Genomic DNA, 14,685 nt, shown 5'->3' with positions numbered 1-14,685 from the left:
GGCTTTAAAACATCATGTGAGCGCCTCCTCCTGTCAAAACTCTCACAGTGGGTTGGAATAACCACAAGAACGGAGATTTCTGCATCCATCTTCATCAACATGACATGCTTTATTTGCATTTTTTTCTTTTGTTTGTCAGCATTTTTAATGGAGGCGCAGGGTACGTATGGCCCTTACTTACGGAACCATAACCAGCTGTACGCGGACCGGCAGAGATCTTACTTCACCCCCAATATGCCTGGACACGGAAACTCCATCAACTTTGGAGGTAATCTTTTTTTTTCTGTTATTTATAACTTTTGTTATTATTATTATTATTATTATTATTACTATTGCATTTTATTAAAGTCATGTGAAATCAACACTTGTAATTCTTTTCAAGCATTGATTTAAATGAATATTTAAAATATGTTAATACTGAGTATTATTTAAAAAAAAACTACTGAGTGAAATTAGTATTTAAGAAACAGAGTTTTTTTCTTTCTTATTTTTAAAAAAAAAGTGGAATTTTTAGTTTAACTTTTTAGTTTAATCTTTAGACCCACACACCTGACAATGCCCCCCCCCCCCCAACTATAGTGCATAATGACGGATCAGAGACCTTTTAAAACCTTGGTGGTTCTATTGTAGTACTGCATTACAGGAGTTATTAAAATATAAATAAAGCATTGTTTTTATCGTTCATTAAAAATCTTATTTGTTTATTTATGTAACATTCTTTAAATGATATTCGCAAAATGAAGGGTCTACATGATTTGTGAGCTTTAAAACATATCTTTCAAAATTGTACTACAATTAATCTTTTTTCTTCAGTGTCTGACTCTCATATCTTTCAACTGAAATTGTTAATCTAGTAATGTTATATACTTCGGTCCCTTAAAGAATGAATGATTTGGTTTGAGAAGTGGATCTGGTGCTATAACATGTTTCTCCTTCAGGTTGACATGTTAAATGTTGCAGTCATTCACAGAGAACTTCTGACCAGGCCACTGACTTTGCCTCACTGCTTGAAAATGGAGACGTTTAGCTCATGCTTTTGCATACAACAAAAGAGTGTCTTCACAAACCCACATCAATATTACATTGCTTTAAACCAATAGAGTAATGGCTTACTTTAATGCTTCTCTCTCCCTTTTCTTGTTCTAAATCTCCTTTTCATGCTCCCACCTTTGTCTTTCTCCTCTATTTTTTTTTCTTTTCGTCTATGGATTCTTGACATTTTTTCCTCTCTCTCCTTCTATGTATTTCTATGTATCTGTTTACCTCCTCTCTCTTTCTCTCTCTCTCTCTATAAACAAACAAAGCTCAGGGCTTTAATCACAGGTTTTACAGCTATCATCATCGCAACCCTCATCAACATCATCATCAGCGGCCACCCTGGAAGGGGCCTCCTTTTATCTACCACCGTCCTGCCTTACCTGTCCGGCCCATCTCACCTGTCCATCCTGTCCGGTCAGTTGTGCCCACACCTCCCAGAATGCCAGTGGTGTTACCTGTCCCTACAGTGCCCATCCCACTCACCAAGGTAGCCACCCTACCCCCGCCACCTCCAACACAGACTACAGCCACAACAACCACAACAACCACGACAACCACTTCAGAGCCCATCAGTACCCCTCATGGCACAACTGCCCCTCCCGAACCCTCCACTGACCCAGGTAGACCAATCCCACCCCACTGGGTGCAGACGACCAGTCTGGTCCTTTTCAATCCCTGTTAATACTAATCTTTCTTCTCTTTCTCTGTCTCTTTTTAAAGGAGAATTCACACACAAAAAAAAAAACTGAATGGTCATTTATAGGGGTGTAACGATATACTCATGTCATGATTCGGTTTGATACACATTACTGATCTCACAATACTTGTAGTATCACGATCAGTCAAAATGGGATGTTTTTTAATTATTACTTTGAAGACGTATGATAAACAGCAAATAGTTCATCCAAAAATAAAGATTTGCTACAAATTGACTCATCCTCAGGCCACCCAAGACATAAATGAGTTCTTCAGGACAAAAATCAGGACAGATTTGCAGAAATTTAGCATTAGATCACTTGCTCACCAATGGATCCACTGGAGTGAATGGGTGCCATCAGAATACGAGACTTCTATCTATAATATTCCATAATTTATATATAATATTGTCACTATCAATCATACATATTGTTGCATTTTTGTATTGCAATATATTGTTACACCCCTAGTCATTTAACATTAAACAAGCAAGACAAATACATTAATGAGGCAATTTTTGCTAATGCAAAGCTTATTGTCTACAGAAATGCTATTTGAACTTTGTTTAGCACAAATGGGATTAACTGACTCCGTTTCTTTCCATTTTTTTCAGTCACAGTGCTGCATTGCTAATCGAGGAGCCTCTCTTTTCATAAACAAACACTTTTTTTTGTTACATATTATTCTCTTTCAGCATCACGCTTTGCACTTTTTAATAATTTTAATGATAATGTGACACTAATTTTCAATGAATTATTTCTCTCTTACAGCTCAAGTAGAGCTCTGCAAGAGCCATCCTCTAGATCTGGTTTTTATCATTGACAGCTCTCGTAGCGTCCGCCCTGCAGAGTTTGAAAAAGTCAAAATCTTCCTCTCTGAAATGGTTGACTCTCTTGATATCGGATCTGATGCCACACGAGTCGCCCTGGTCAACTATGCCAGCACCGTCAACATTGAGTTCCTTCTGAAAAAGTACTTTAGTAAGGCCGAGGTCAAGCAAGCCTTCTCCCGTATTGATCCCCTCTCAACGGGAACCATGACTGGCCTGGCCATAAAAACCACCATGGAACAGGTTTTTACAGAGAATGCTGGGGCCCGGCCACTAAAAAAGAAGATTGGTAAGGTGGCCATCATTGTGACTGATGGACGGCCGCAAGATAAAGTTGAAGAGGTGGCAGCAGCAGCAAGGGCTTCCGGGATTGAAATATATGCTGTCGGAGTGGACAGAGCAGATATGCGGTCTCTCAAACTGATGGCCAGTCAGCCTCTTGATGACCATGTGTTCTATGTGGAGACATACGGTGTGATCGAGAAACTCACATCCAAGTTCAGGGAGACACTCTGTGGTAAGAGAATAAATATCCTATTTTGTTGAGAAAAACAGTTTAGAATTAATTGGATCACATTTTAATTTAATCTAGAAAAATAAGGCAATCAAAATTAAAATGTATATTATAAAATATATTTTTTATATAAATATGTATAATTATTATAAAATTATTTATATGATTTTAAAACACATATACATATACATCTATACATATATATATATATATATATATATATATATATATATAATTTGAAATCACATTATATATAATTTGAAATTACATTAAATGAATGCATCAATGACTGATCAATAATATGTAGTTATTCTAGTGTTCCAATAATTATTTTCTAAAATAACAGTATTTCATATAGAATATTTCTTTTTTGTGGTTTTGGTTGATCAGTAGTGAAAAGATTTTTGCTCATTCAGCTGATTTTGCAGGTTTCGATGCTTGTGCATTTGGGCACAGCTGCGAACATATTTGTGTCAACAACAACGCCTCTTATTTCTGCAAGTGCAGAGAGGGATATGTTATCAACGCTGACAAGAAAACGTGCTCTAAGCAGGCCAATGGTTTGTCATAAAAATATGCATCAAATCATTTGAAAAATTTGATGCATATCGTAAAGAATATTATTTGATGCATTCTAAAGAAATGCATTCAGAAACTTTTGTGCACAGAAATTATTTTGGGCTCAAACTAATTGCCATACAAATACGCCACTGAAATCAGACATTATATCTGAATTATAAATCTTTTAAATAAGTATGTGTGTAATAAAATAAAATGTGTGCTCTGGAATGTTTATGTTGAGAGTTTGTTTTTAAAATTGTCAGTGATAATATTTATGATGTATAAATTAAGGAGTGAAGGAAAGATTTTCAGCATTTTAAGTATACAGTAAAACATGTCTGCTTCTTTTACAGAAGAGGCAAGAGGAGATCTGACTGAGAATGCCTGCATGTGTGAAGCTCAGATCGCATTTCAGAGGAAGGTTCACAACAGCATACAGAGGCTTACCAGCAGACATATCCTTTCAGATTAAAACAGCGTTTGTTTATCACCTATCCTGATTGAACAACTCTCTCAGTCTGATAAACGTTCCATGTCCTGAGAGAGTTTTTTTGTAGCATTCATATAGCGGACAGGGTTTATGATGTCTTTTAATAGTCATATTGTTTTCTGTCCAAAGCTGGTGTTAATCAGGAAACCGATCCTATAATGGTCTTGATGATCATGACGTGTGATACGTTTTTCTTAACTGTTCTTACTGGATGACATCTCACACAGAGTGCAGCAGTTTGATCTCCATCGCACCTAGAGTGGAGGATGGGACTCTAAACGGCTTGTTCTAAAAAACAAAAAAACAAAGGATTTAATCTCTCATTAGCTGCCCACAATGTATCCCATGCATTCCACATTGTGTTTAATTAATCTGACTTCATATTGTGCTTATAATTATTTGATATTTCATTATGTTCTGAGTATGATCTTTGAGTTATCATCATACATCAAATTAACTTTGTTGACACAAAGTGTTACATGTTTTTAAGTAAATTTCCTTTTATTTTGGGGAAAAAAATAGTAAGTGTAATAGTAATATGTAAAGTATACGCACATCATTTTATGTTGTTGTCTATTTAGAATACATGTACACATATATGAACAAATAAATGAACAAATTATAACAAATAAAAATATTCTTTGATGTTATTTTCTGTTTTGTGTTATCTTTGCATTGTATGATGGGTTAGCTAAAGACTGTAATCAAAGACTATAGAATACCCTTGTAATGTCTTAAAGGGACTTTGCTATAATACAATATAATACAATACCATGGTGCTTGGTGTGACAGTGACTGTAGCCTTAGTCTTTGTAACTAGCTAATGCATACTATTGAATAAATATCAAACTGCTGTTTAAATTGCTTTGAGATGGAGTTTAACATTGTCACAGTGCAGGAAATGGCAGCTTTCAATAATCTATTTCATGTCAGTTACCCATAATCATAATTATGCTTAAAATCCATTCAGATAATTGTATAATTAATTAGGAATTAATTAAAATGAATATTATCACAAACAATTTAGTTAAAGTGTACTGTAACGTAATGAGTGGAGCATGACTAAGAGAACTACAAATACCATGAACGCCTTAACTAAACATCATTTCCTGGGTTTGGTTACTTAGAAACCAAGCAAACTGTTTTACAGCAGCGTACGTACATGCATGGAACATACACCGAATGCCTTGAAGAACGGATTTATTAAACTGAAATAAAAAAAGTCATCGGGACCAAAATACTCCATTTAGCAGCCCCCTAAAAAACGAGAAAATTGGTTCATGAACGCTGAGGCAAGCTAAGCTAAAGTAAAGATGTTTATTTATCTAAGTAAGAATGTAATCGTGATATAATAACCGTATTACTGCGAGCATTATAACAATATTACTGCTATATGAATATTTTTCTCTGATTGAACGCGGGTTTATTTTTCTGATTTGCCATCAGTAATTTTCAGTTTTTTTTAAGGCGCTTTTTTTTAATGATAATGACAGCTGTTTCTGTGTGTAAGACTTGTTTATCAGGGCTGTTGGCTTTGTTGTGTGTCCTCAGATTGCGATTCCAAACAATACGGTTTTAAAGTGTGTGTCTTGGAACAAAGACCAGGGTTTCATCGCCTGTGGAGGAGAGGATGGGCTTTTAAAAGTTCTCAAACTTGAGACTTATACAGGTGTGAACCTGGAACTGCCAGTATTTCTGTAGTATTTTCTGTGCCAATATATACAAAATATGAGCGCCAATGTGAATTGTCGACTTCTATATATTCAGCATAGATGTTTGAATGAAGTTATCATCAGTCAACCAATAGTTAATTACATTTATTTTTCTTAGATGATGCCAAACTGAAAGGCTTGGCAGCTCCCGGCAACCTCTCTATGAATCAGACACTGGAGGGCCACAGCGGTAAGAACGACAGAGGAGATGTGTGACATCAACTCAATATATGTGAATTTGGTGTTAGTCTTTGTGTGTATTGTGTGTTCTGACTCTGAGATTTTAATTTCGATATGCAGGTGCAGTGCAGGTTGTGACATGGAATGAACAATACCAGAAACTGACCACCAGTGACCAGAACGGGCTCATTATTGTCTGGATGCTTTACAAAGGTACACAGTCCCTTAACAAATCATATAGAAAATACTGTATATTTCATGAATATAAAACTCCAACCGTTTTTACGTGTGCATGCAAAACCTTGTGTGACACTTTCTGTGATTTTGTGTGTCAAACAGGTTCATAGTATGAAGAAATGATTAATAACAGGAATAAATCTGTGGTGAGGAGTATGAGCTGGAATGCTGATGGTCTGAAGATCTGCATTGTATATGAGGACGGTGCTGTGATTGTGGGCTCGGTGGATGGTGAGCTCAGATATGGACTGTTTTTATTATAATTATTATTTATTATCTTATTTTTAAGTCAAAACACTACAAGCACAAACCTTTTTTCACCCACTGGTCAAATTTGTGATTTGAGTTTCATAACATGTTGTTTCAGACTAGTGGAAAGAAAACATCCAATATACACTTAGCACAATACCAGAGTTTTGAGTTCAATCAGATTTTAGTGCACTTTATTTATTTGTGTCTGTTGATTTCAATTACACTACATATTTAAAAAAAAAAAAAATTCTCCTGCACTGAGCCAGAAATCTCCACTTCAGTAGCACTCGCATACACTAGACTATATTCTGAATTTTTTTTTACAGAGGGGTTTGTTCATATGTCATTTGCCTGATAATATTTTATTCCTAAATAATTTTTCTGATTCAGTATTTTTTTATTTATGGAATGATAAAAAGAAATATTCAAAATCTGCTCTGTTAAAACAACAACAACCAATAAACTAACATGTCAACAAAACGAAACAAGAATTTTGAACCTGAGTTGTCCAGTGTTCAGATTTCTGTTCTGGAAATGTGTACAAATTAGTGCATATTTAATTAGATCATTTATCATTTGCGTATTATTAAACATAACATTTCAGAAAGCGTGTAATACAAAATTAGCAATTCTTAATGTAATCAATTAACTCGGGAAGTATGGTGATATCTATATATTTTTTTACCCTATTCACCTGGTGTGTTTTAATTTTTCTTTTTTTAGTATTTTATTATAGTATTAAATTATTAAATTTTTTATTGAAAAGCAACAAATCCATAAAGATATAGATGTTTGTTGTTTTATTATATAGTTTGGACTTTTTATGCTTGCACATTTTATTTGTTTGAATATAAAGAACTGAAGGGGAGCCAGTTGGCACATGTGGCCTGGTCTCCAGACAGTAATGGCGCTTTTCCACTGCATGGTACGGCACGGTACGGCTCGGTACGGCTCGTTACGGTTCACTTTTTGGGGGTTTTCCTCTGGGTACAGTACCTGGTACCTGGTACTTTTTTTAGTACCACCTCGGTTGGGGTTCCAAGTGAACCGTAAGATCCTGCTGTTTGGGATGGCCAATGGAGAGATCCACATCTACGACAATCAGGGCAACTTCACTGTGAATGCTGAGATGCTGGAAACACTCTCTGTCTTTAGTCAGCTACTTCTACTAGTTTTCCTCTGTAGATCCTGAGGAAGTTTTTCCATTTCTATCCAGTCAGTTTGTCTAGTACTGCTATTAAAAACACAAATTTGTGTGTGTTTATGCCCAGATGAAGATGACCATGAGTTGTTTGGCGAATGTAACGGGTGCAGCAGGTATTCACTGGTACCCTGGCACAGAGGGGTATCTGGAGCCAGACTGCCCCTGCCTAGCTGTTTGCTTTACTAACGGGCACTGCCAAGTGATGAGACATGAGAGTGATGACAGTGAGTTTATGTGTTTCTTTATCTCTCTTTGTGCAGGCTGAGGGACATACATTCTAGTACAGATCTGAGTATGAGGGAGAAAAGAAAAGCGGAATAATTGATTGTTTGTGCATATGTGTGTAGGTCCTGTGATCATCGAGGCGGGTATGTGGCATGTGGCCAGTATCCAGTGGAATCTACGGCAGTGTTCTAGCTATAGCAGGATCACTCAGAAACAGCAGAGCAGAGAAAGACATGAATGTTGTTCACTTCTACACACCGTTTGGAGAGGTGAGTACTGATCACACACATGTGCCATACAGACACACATTTTGAAAGTTCTACAAAGATAATAGATCCAGTCATACATAACTGTTCAAACGTTTAGGGTCGGTAAGACTTTTGTAATGCTTTTGAAAAAAGTAAAAACAGCAATATTGTGAAATATTATTACAAATATGAATAACCTGTTTTCTATTTTAATTTATTTTACAATGTAATTTATTCCTGTGATGGCAAAGCTGAATTTTCAGAAGCCATTGCTTTAGCCTTCAGTGTCACATGATCCTTCAGAAATCATTTTAATATGTTGATTTAGTGCTCAAGAATTTTTTTTTTTATTATTACTAGCAATGTTAAAACAATTTCCACAATATTTTTTGTGGAAACTGTGATACCTTTTTCATGATTGTCTCCTGACAAGCTCTTATTTGTGTTGTGTTTTTAACACAGGAACCAATTCAAACGTCTGGCTTCATCTGCCACTTTGAGGATCTGGAGATCAAATCTGTTCTTTTGGATGAGATTATGAGGGTTGGTTGGAATATATTGGATTTAATTAATTCAGAGTTGATTTTGAATATGAATTTTTTTATGTCGATAAAGTTTTTTTTTTTTTTTTTAATTGTTATCTTAGTTTGAACCCTGAATATAATTTCATATTTTATTTTTCAGGATCCAGAGGTTCCGAATTAAGATTATTTAATAAACTTCGAGATCCGCTCACTGAGGGACAGCAGGGCACTTATTGAGAAGGTTGGAATTGAAGATGCTTCTCAGTTTATTGAGGATAATCCCCATCCGCGTCTCTGGTGAGACACACTCATTCCACACAATAAATGGGGCGGTTTGGTTATTTATTCAAGCATACCTGCACACGGAAAGAGGAATACATGAATGAAAGCATAGTTAGGCACTATGGAACATTGCGTAAATACTGTGTGAGTTTGTGTATTTGAGTGTATGTGTTTAGTAGGACTGTGTGTTTGTTATACATTTGAGAGATTTAAGAGTGCGCAACATGGCAGTGTGTGTGTTTCCTGCCAATGGAAAGTATGACGTCCAGTTTTATCGTCTGAATGAAGTGTGAGGTACAGTTTTATGATTTGAATGATGATCCTGGCACTGGCAGGACAAGATGAAACTACGGTGGCCGAGAAGTGTAAAACAAATCACAATTCTGAAAACAAAATGACAAATTACAAACGCAAATGCAAGTCTAAAAAACTAAATAATTCAGAAAGCACAACAACAATTCAGAAAACATTATAACAAGTCAGAAAACACAATGACAAATTCGAAAACAAAATAAGTCAGAAAACACAACGACAAATCAGACAAACCAGAAGAGGTAGGTATAGTTTGAGACAGCGTCATTGGTTTGGGATTACTCACCGCTGACTGGACGAGACATCTGTCAATCAACGTATACAGGAAGAACCAGCCAAATAACAGCAGAGTCGTGGTAGAAAGTTCGGAGATGGTATTAAAGTAGCTCAGTTTAAATGTATTGTATGAATTGCCCTTACTATGGAATAAAAAATACGGAGTGTATATTTACATTTAATTAAAAGTGGCTGTAAAACATCAGCTCCAGTGGCGCAGATGGACAAACGCGTGTCATTGGCTTTTTGACGGGATGACCCGGGTTCGATCACGCCTTTTGCCGAACTTTTTTTTCTCCCTTTTCAAATCTCGTATCACATCGTAAAGGCATTTATTTTCAATAAAAATTAAGGAAATAATCAAAAAGTTGAAAATAAAGTATCGGGTAGGTGTAGGGAGGGCTTTATTTTACCAATAAGGGGGCATCCATTTAATAATTAAAATTATAATTTACACTCAATACGTTATTATTGCATACTGTTTTATAATGTACTACAATACTGAAGTGCAGATAATTGCCACTATTTGCAACAAGTAGTATATTTGATAGTTGAAATCCTGCTATTTTAACATAGCGTAAATAGGTATTTGCACTTAGTGTAAATAGCATATTGCTAAAAATACTGCTATTTTCACTTAGTATAAATAGAATCCATTGCTAATACGAGATTTGAAAAGGGAGGAAAAAAAAATTCGGCAAAAGACGGGATCGAACCCGGGTCGATCGCGTCATAAAGCCAACGACACACACTTAGCCATCTGCGCCACTGGAGCTGGTGATTAACAGCGACTTTTAACTAAATGTAAATAGACACCCCACATTTTTAATTCCATAGTAAGGCAATTCATACAATACATTTAAACTGAGCTACTTTAATAAGTCAAGTCAAGTCACCTTTATTTATATAGCGCTTTTAACAATACAGATTGTGACAAAGCAACTGAACAGCATTAATTAGGAAAATAGTGTCAATAATGCAAAATGACAATAGTAAACACTCATTTTTCAGTTAAAGACAGTTCATCATTGAATTCAGTGATGTCAACATCCAGCTCAGTTCAGTTTAAATAATATCTTTGCAATCATGTCAACGATATCGCTGGAAATTAAGTGTTAAGCATTAATACAATCTCCGAACTTTCTACCACGACTCTGCTGTTCTTCGGCTGGTTCTTCCTGTATACGCTGATTGACAGATGTCTCGTCCAGTCAGAGGTGAGTAATACCAAACCAATGGCGCTGTCTCAAACTATACCTACCTCTTCCAGTTTGTCTGATTTGTCGTTGTGTTTTCTGACTTGTTCATTTGTTTTCGGATTTGTCGTTGTGTTTTCTGACTTGTTATTTTGTTTTCGAATTTGTCCTCGTGTTTTCTGACTTGTTATAATGTTTTCTGAATTGTTGTTGTGTTTTCTGAATTGTTATTTTGTTTTTAGACTTGCATTTGCGTTTGTAATTTGTTATTTTGTTTTCAGAATTGTGATTTGTTTTGCACTTCTTGGCCACCGTATGAAACCAATAAGACTGCACACTTCTGGGGAGCTTTGTCCTTCAGTACCTGTCTGACCATTAAGAAAGGGAAACCTGGATAAAACAGAATAAAATAAACTGTAATTTAAGCAGGCACTTTACTGTGCAGTTATTTATGGGTGAGTTGATTTTTTACAAATAAATATTCATCTAAGACAGAGCTGAAAGAGAGAAAGATGTTACCTCTAGTCATAAAGCATGGCAGTCTTGAAGCGGCTTATTGATTTATTGGCCTATTGGAGTTTTAGTGGCTCTGTCAGTTCTCACAGCACAAGGAGGAATTTCAGATTGGGCTCTTGCTACAGAAGCAGGGAGGTAAACCCAGTGATCTAACATACATTGACAGGACTTCACCATTTGTTGAATAATTATCTCCCAAAACTAGTTAAAACTATATCGAGGTCGCATTTGCCCCCATAATCTAGAAAAAATATATATTTAGCATATTTTACTATATCTTGCTAAATCGTATTAATTAAATTAGTTTTTGCTGTACTGTCTTTAATCTACATTTTTAAATGGCAAACACCATTTGAGATTTCTTTTTTTCTTTCTTTGATTTTGGGCTGAAATGTGAACAGGAAATGTTTTTGTACGATTCACCTTTTAGTACATTATCAAGTGAGTTGCTGTTAATACTGTCAGACAGGAACTGGAGAAGGAATCCCACAGGAATATGGTGTAAAGACGAGCTGTGTCAGCACTCTCTTTCAGTGTGTGTGTGTTTGCTTTGATTCAAGTGTGAGAGCTCAAAGGCTCTGTTGTTTGATTGTGCTCATCCGTAACATGCCAACATGTCAGAGGTCAGAGGTTTTCTTAGCTTTCCATGAGCACTTAAAAAGATCCCGGACAGAGTCACTTCACCCTCCTTGGCCACTTTTTGTGACTCAGTTCTCCAAAACTGTCCAGGGTGTCATCAGTCAAACAGATTTAGCTACAGTATATGCAGCTGAAATATTATCAGTGTCATTTTGTTTATGCTCAGATTTATGATGCTGTTTGCTCTTTGTTGAGATCAGATATGATACAAATACAAATACTCCAAATTTCATCAGAACTAATGCATCATATACTATGTCATATAATCTCAAATATGGGATTTGAGGTATTCAGTGTGAAGTTTAAGACCTTCCGTACTTGACAGTTGAAAATTCAGTCAGTTGTATCTATGCATGCACTTCCAGGCGTCTGTTGGCAGAAGCGGCGCTGCAGAAGCTGGATCTGAAGATGGCTGAACAGGCGTTTGTGCGCTGTAGAGACTACCAGGGCATTGAATTTGTGAAGAGACTGAGAAACCTACAGAGTGAAGCCATGAAACAAGCTGAGGTTGCTGCTTACTTCAGCAGGTTCGAGGAGGCAGAGAGGATGTACCTGGACATGGACCGCAGGTACACACAGACAAATGCATACTGTCATGAGATTCATAAGTGTCTTTATCCTGTGTGAAATCTCTGTGGATAAGCACACTTCACATAAAAAAAAAAAAGTTAAATGAATTTGAATAAATTGAGAAAAATTGGACACAATTTAATTTAAATATTTAAAAATATATATTTTGAGCTGATTTGTTCTAATTTTGTTATACAAACCTAAATAATTCAGTTGAAATATACAGTGTTGTTATTGTCAACTGAAACGACTGTTTCAGGAATTTAAATAAAGCTAAAATAAAAATTAATGTATAAATATAAAATGAAAAACTTAAACTTAGAAGTTGAAGTACTAAAATTACTAAAGCTACAACTGAAATAAAAATTAATTGAAGATAAATAGAAATATAAATTACTAAAAATAAAATTAAAATGAAAGGCAAATTTAAGATATTAAGAAATATAATAGTGTATAAATAATGCTAACTGAAAATATAAGACTGAGCAGGATTTAAACTCACATGTACCACCATGCAAAATATATAATATTCACCGCACTACCACTACATGCTTTGCTGATGAAGTCTCTAACGCTGTATTACAAATATTACACATTTATATTTCTACATTTCAATTATTTTTTTTGGGGGGGGGGCTTTTTACCAAACAAAAGCTATTCATATTTCTTTTGGCATTTGACAAGAAATTACCATATTTTAATTTAATGGAGTACTAAATTAAATAAACTACATGGATGGATGATTTTTAGATTGAAAAAAACAAACAAACACTCAAATCAATTTCCAAATGTGTCTCTGTTGATTTGGATCTGAATTTTTGTTTATGCAGTTATGGCCAACATTTTAATGAACTAAATTGAAAAAGCAACAGAACTCAATTTGTTTTTGAATGCTCAGCTTTCATATTTCTCCCTCTGGTCTCTAGGGATTTGGCGATCGGTTTGCGTATAAAGCTCGGTGATTGGTTCAGGGTTCTGCAGTTGTTGAAGACAGGATCAGGTGACTGTGATGATGCTCTTCTGGAGCAGGCATACAACGCCATTGGAGACTACTTTGCAGACAGACAGAAATGGTAGGCTGTTTAAGTGTGGGTGTGCATATGTGTTTACAAATATATGTATATGATTTGTGTGTGTGTCCAGACGAAGCCACAATCGGTTTCAGTGTAATACACTCAAGTGTGTCCAAATATTTGACTGTTTTTTTTTTTTTTTTAACTTGATAAATTTTATTATTTTAGTATTGACAGAGAGACGTGAAGTGTGTGTTAGAGCTGTGCAATTAATCGAAATACAGTTTCGATTTCGGCCTTCAACGATTATGAAAATACAAAAATTGAGAAAATATGATTATTGCAAATCCGTGTATCATTCGATCATTCGTTTTTTGATTTAATATTGAAAGTAGAAAAATGAGAAAACGGCTCCTTTTTTGTTTTTTCGTTTTTATCCAAAAAACGAAAAACAAGAATTCAGCTTAAATTTTCGTTTTTCGTTCATGGGTGGAAAAATTAATAAACAGCTTGAATATTCGATTTCTACATGTGGGCGGGAATTAAACACCCCTTTCTGCTGATTGGTCAGCCGAAGATCAAACCGTGCCATCATCAGTTCTTCCACAGTTTCACGCAGCAGAATAATAGTCCTCCACTGCTGCAGTTGTATGGATTCTTAACGCATTTATTGCAACTACATGTCATCTTTTTTCATCAAACAAACAGGCTAATGAATAGCTGGACACAACTCATACTGGGGCAGAGTCTAGACAGGGCTTTCTTCTGTGTAGATATAAATTCTATTCTTTGCATCAGCTGGGGATGGCAGGGTATGATATGACAGCTGTCTTAGCCTACTCTGCTCACCCAGTAAGTCTGTTTGTTTAATTAAGAAATTAATTAATTTGTTTCAAAATAAATATTTTAAACACTAAGACAAAAAGGAAGGGATAATAAATTGGCTTGGGTATATATAGGCCTATAATGTTCACGCAAGAACTGTCATTCTGACTGACAACCGGAGAACAACAGATATTAGCCTACTGTTAGTTATATAACGTAGTCTTGTGTTTTATTCAAATGTATTATAATTTATATCTCAAAAGTATATGCACTTGTGTGCAGCTGCGCGCTCGCACTGCAATGCAAGAGTTTCATAAAATATAATAACTTGCCATTTCGGTTTGTT

The 14,685-nt window shown here is 35.5% G+C and overlaps 1 protein-coding gene and 1 pseudogene across 4 annotated transcripts; both read left to right on the top strand.

Moving 5' to 3' along the window:
* The first annotated feature begins 33 nt into the window (after window positions 1–33).
* Window positions 34–4,521, top strand: LOC107585476 (matrilin-3-like). 4 transcript variants are annotated; one of them, XM_016272500.1, is made up of 6 exons: window positions 34–268; window positions 1,305–1,658; window positions 2,505–3,080; window positions 3,506–3,637; window positions 3,992–4,093; window positions 4,337–4,521. In XM_016272500.1, the coding sequence occupies exons 1-6, from the start codon at window positions 100–102 to the stop codon at window positions 4,384–4,386; spliced, it is 1,383 nt and encodes a 460-aa protein (XP_016127986.1). In that variant the 5' UTR covers window positions 34–99; the 3' UTR covers window positions 4,387–4,521. The 4 variants fall into 4 exon arrangements, with proteins under 4 accessions (XP_016127986.1, XP_016127988.1, XP_016127987.1 ...); XM_016272502.1 differs by lacking the exon at window positions 1,305–1,658; XM_016272501.1 differs by lacking the exon at window positions 3,506–3,637.
* Window positions 4,465–14,685, top strand: part of LOC107585517 (WD repeat-containing protein 35-like) — a 25,600-nt pseudogene continuing 15,379 nt past the window's right edge.

Source organism: Sinocyclocheilus grahami, unplaced genomic scaffold (genome assembly GCF_001515645.1).
Source record: "Sinocyclocheilus grahami isolate Dianchi unplaced genomic scaffold, SAMN03320097.WGS_v1.1 scaffold71.1, whole genome shotgun sequence".
NCBI lineage: Eukaryota > Metazoa > Chordata > Actinopteri > Cypriniformes > Cyprinidae > Sinocyclocheilus > Sinocyclocheilus grahami.
This window is presented reverse-complemented; position numbering and strand designations above follow the sequence as displayed.

Excerpts from the sequence above, each read along its gene's own strand:
- LOC107585476 (XM_016272500.1), top strand. The coding sequence starts at position 100 with ATGACATGCTTTATTTGCATTTTTTTCTTTTGTTTGTCAGCATTTTTA. Across the intron at positions 269-1,304 it reads AAACTCCATCAACTTTGGAG|CTCAGGGCTTTAATCACAGG; the intron begins GTAATCTTTTTT and ends AAACAAACAAAG. Across the intron at positions 4,094-4,336 it reads ACAGAGGCTTACCAGCAGAC|TGGATGACATCTCACACAGA; the intron begins ATATCCTTTCAG and ends AACTGTTCTTAC.